This window comes from Drosophila subobscura, chromosome O (assembly GCF_008121235.1).
Source record: "Drosophila subobscura isolate 14011-0131.10 chromosome O, UCBerk_Dsub_1.0, whole genome shotgun sequence".
In the NCBI taxonomy this organism is placed as follows: domain Eukaryota; kingdom Metazoa; phylum Arthropoda; class Insecta; order Diptera; family Drosophilidae; genus Drosophila; species Drosophila subobscura.
Window position 1 is genome coordinate 28139733 of NC_048533.1, and position 4144 is coordinate 28143876.

General features: G+C 46.4%; 1 protein-coding gene across 1 annotated transcript; it reads right to left on the minus strand.

Annotated features, from left to right (window-relative positions):
- Positions 1-510: 510 nt before the first annotated feature.
- Positions 511-1841, minus strand: LOC117898179 (fructose-bisphosphate aldolase). The gene is made up of 3 exons (XM_034807387.1): positions 990-1841; positions 732-931; positions 511-658 (listed from the first exon to the last, which is right to left on the minus strand). The coding sequence occupies exons 1-3, from the start codon at positions 1786-1788 to the stop codon at positions 563-565; spliced, it is 1095 nt and encodes a 364-aa protein (XP_034663278.1). The 5' UTR covers positions 1789-1841; the 3' UTR covers positions 511-562.
- Between the last annotated feature and the right edge of the window lie 2303 nt (positions 1842-4144).

Genomic DNA, 4144 nt, shown 5'->3' on the forward strand with positions numbered 1-4144 from the left:
GACTTGAGCGTCGCTTGATTAAGTCGAGGCACTCAAAACGTGGCTGCTGCTGGCTGCTGCTGGTTGCTGCCACTGCTCGTTGCACATGGTCGTTGTCGTTTTGGTTTTTGGCATGCGCTGGCTGGCGTTAATTAAGCTGCATCTCAGCGAGCTGCGTGGCAGGGAACGCAGCTGCGTGTCGCTTGGTCGCTCTGGTAATCTCCGCGGATTAAGCCGACACTGCAGCCCAGGCCTCTGCTCTTTTTTTGTTGCAGCCTTGTTAACAATATTTCGACTTGTTTCCACGACTGACGAGCCGGGCCATCAAACACGCGGCCTGCGGCCAAGTGTCAGCCAGCCAAAAGTCACAGCGGAGCACTTAAACTAGCCCAGCGACAACAGGGCGGGCGGCAGTTTTGTTAAATGAAATGAAAATGTTACACTGCGACAAATTACAGGCGTTTGGGGGGGAAAATTGTTTACATTTGAATGCAAAAATTAAGCTAAAATTAGTTAATTTTCCTATGTGGAATTTTGTTTGAATTTTTGCTTATAGCCGAATCATTTGTTGAAGTTTTTTTCCTCAGTATTCAATGGCATCCTGCACAAGTCTTTCCGTAGCCGCAGAGCTCTCCACAGAGCCCGGAATGTATTTGCCAATGCTGGCCAAGCTGTTGGCCTGCGGGAAGGTAAAATAAATATTAAAAATATTTAAATGTAAACCACTTTTGAGTTAGTAACAAATGCCGCACCTTGCAGCGCTTAATCAGCTCGTTCTGAGCGTTGGCAATGTTGTCCTTGCGACCGCCCCAGGTGCGCAGCACCGACGACTGCAGCGCCCGATCGAAGGCGAAAGTCATGGCCCAGGGCTTACACAGTGGCACATTGTTTATGGCATTCAGATTGACAGTGGCCTCCTCCTCCGATTGATTGCCAGAGCAGAACATGACGCCTGGCAGATGGGAGATAAAATTTAAGCACAAGTCAAAGCAAACTCTGCCAAAACTCACCAGGCACTGCCGGTGGCACAGTGCGGCGGATGGACTGTACCGTGGCCAGACCAATGTCCGCTGGGGAATTACTTTTATTGCTCTGCAGTCCGGGCGTCACAATGCTGGGCTGCAGCAGTGTGCCCTCCAGGAAGATGTGATGATCGTTGAGCGCCTTGTAGACGGCAGCCAGAACGGTTTCGGCCACCTTCTGGCAACGATCCAGATCGTGTTCGCCCATGGCCAGTATCTCAGGATTGATGAGGGGAACCAGACCCTGCGATTGGCACGTGGCCGCATAGCGTGCCAGGACATTGGCATTCTCCAGAATGGCCTGATGGGAGGGCGTATTTTTGGTGATCTTCAGAACACAGCGCCACTTGGCGAAGCTGCAGCCTTCCTTCTTGAACTGGGCACAGCGAGCGGCCAGGTCGTCCAGCCCCTGCGTGGTGAACTCCTCCTCCGAGCCGAAGAGCGGCACAAACTGCTTGTCCACCTTGATGCCCGTGAGGATGCCCTTCTTGCGCAGCACCTCGGCAAACGGTACACTGTCGTCCGTCCGCTGGTGCAGCGATTCGGGTGGAAAGATGACGCCCGATATATTCTCCGCTATCTTGGCATCGGCCGTGAACAACATCTGACGATAGGTGCGACGATTCTCTTCTGTGTTCTCCACACCAATCAGCTGGAAACGCTTGCCCATCTGCGCACTGGACTCGTCCACGGCGAGGATGCCCTTGCCGGGCGCCACCAAGCCCTTGGCTATGCAGGTCAGCTCCTCCTGCAGCTCCTTGTCGGGATAAAAGAAGTGGGTCGTCATTTTAATAACTGGAAAATTTGGATTGTGCCGAATATAATTTTGGGAGTTGCCTAACAAAGTTCCAGTGGGTATTGATTCAATTAAGACAGTTAAGTCTCTGCTGTGGAGTAGAAAGTTTTAACAGGTACAAGGAAATATAATCAGAAATATAGGCATAAGTACATATGTACATATGTATATAATAGTATCCAACAATTAATAATTACTTGCCATCACTGTGCGGACTCTTCCATGAGGGAATTTTATATGCGCAGCAGCGGCCGTTCTTTCGTCTATCTCTTCCACCTTCTTCGTTTCTGCACTTTTATTGCGCTCTAGCTGACGCTCACTCACAGCTTAGCAGCAGCCTCTACCTGCGCCAACGCTCTTTTTCGTTTGCTCTCTCTGCGTAGGCTACGGGACTTGCAAGTCGCGCGCTGATCGCTGAACGTACGGCGTTCTTTCGTCTATCTGTCCCGCCTTCTTCGTTTCTGCACTTTTATTGCGCTGTAGCTGGCGTTCATTTACAGCTTAGCTGCAGCTTCTACCTCCGCCTCCGCTCTCTTTCGATTGCTCTCTCTCTCTCTCTCTGCGTAGTGTACGGGACCTGCATCCAGACGTGCGCTGATCGTCATGTATGTAAACGTACGGCGTTCTTTCGTCTATCTCTATCGCCTTCTTCGTTCCTGCACTTTGCTCGCGCTTGCTCGTTCACGGCTTAGCAGCAGCCGCTACCTGCTCCAAAGCTCTCATTCTCTCCCTCTCTCTTCGGACCTTCGCTTCATCCCTGCTGGTAGTCTTGAGCTGCAACTACCGTTTCGTTTTCGTTTGCAAAATCAATTGTACGGTAACAAAATCGAACCCACTGGCATTTAATGAAACTCAACAGCTATTGAAAACGCTCTATAGCTTAGCCATAATATCCAATCAGTAAAATAAATTAAATCAGTGAAATTAATCAGCAAATGGTTTAAATTATAATTATTTTTGTTAACTAGCGTGTTTATCATGTTAATTTATTTATCGTTTAATTAGTCACATATTTTATAATCAAGATTGCAAGAAATTCATCTCTATTTTAGTCTTCGTAATCCACCTGAGCATTTAGCACTCTCCTGCGGCTAATGGCATTCTAATTTGACTTTTAATTGCTTTCTCAGAGGGGGCGGGGGGGTGAGTTCAGCTACGATAGAGAGAGAGATAAGAGACGGCGTCTTAGCCTCCCATTAATTATCTTTGACCGCAACGAAAATGTTCACTTTTTACGAGTTTTCGCTTTGGACATTTTATGGCAAAAGTTTTTGGAACACAAATTAAGCAGAAGCGGGCTAAAGTTTGTCATAAGAAATATGAAAGTAGAAAAAACAACGAAGCACACAGAAAAAATACCCAGAAGAAATTAAATATAAATTGTCGAACCATTTTCGGAGCGTAAATTGAATTTTCCAAATATTTTCTCTTGCTGCTGCGAGTGGTTCGAGCGCAATTATCGAACGGACCTCGAAGCTTGTTGAATTCAATTGATTTTTGTGGCGATCCGAATCGAATCGCCGACTAATTCTAATTGGCGTGGGAAACGCAATGAGTGCTCCAAAAGCTGTAAAAGGACCGCTGGCTAGACAGTTGCCTAATTTTGTGTAAATTATCGCACGAATTATGAGTCTCGTACGTGAAATGTTCCAAAAATAGTCAGGGCAGCCGCGAAACACACATTGCAAAAATGTAATCCGATAAATATCAGACAACAAAAAGTAGCAATATTCCCCATAACAAAAACACAGACACAGCCATCGAATTTGTGTTTTTTGTACGATCCGACATCGTCATCAATATTCAAGTTTAGATCTCTGAGTCGAGTCCCCCCCAATTAGGCCAGCGGCAAGACGCCAGCCAGTCAGCCTGCCAGCCTCTCGATTCGAGCTCCGTCGAGCCTAATCGCAAAGCCAATAAATATGATCAACTGCACTGCGAAAATCTCCCAACTGCAGGCACCCCGTCTGTCCCCTCAGTCTTTTGCCAGCCAAAATGTCTTAGCACCTAATTGAGCGAATCGTTGAGCGTGGAGTTGCGGCTGAGTCAGCTTGGACAGCAGACTGCGGCACGGCTACTGCAGTGCATGGCTGCCAAAGTGGCTTAAAAATTATTAATTGATTATCTATAAACGTTTTAATTGAAAATTACCAGAAAACGTAATGGGCAAGGCGCACTGGTGATGCTCTATGGAAGGAGAGAGACTGGAGAAATGTTATTTGATTTTAGAATAAAAGAAGAAATTAAGTAGAAATAAAGGAAAATTGTAATTTCTGTCAGAAATAAATATTTAGAATTTGTAAAATAATTTCTTAGATTTTTTAAACACTTTTAAATGTTAATAGTT

Excerpts from the sequence above, each read along its gene's own strand:
- LOC117898179 (XM_034807387.1), bottom strand. The coding sequence starts at position 1,788 with ATGACGACCCACTTCTTTTATCCCGACAAGGAGCTGCAGGAGGAGCTG. Across the intron at positions 932-989 it reads TGTGCCACCGGCAGTGCCTG|GCGTCATGTTCTGCTCTGGC; the intron begins GTGAGTTTTGGC and ends CCCATCTGCCAG. Across the intron at positions 659-731 it reads AGCTGATTAAGCGCTGCAAG|GCCAACAGCTTGGCCAGCAT; the intron begins GTGCGGCATTTG and ends ACCTTCCCGCAG.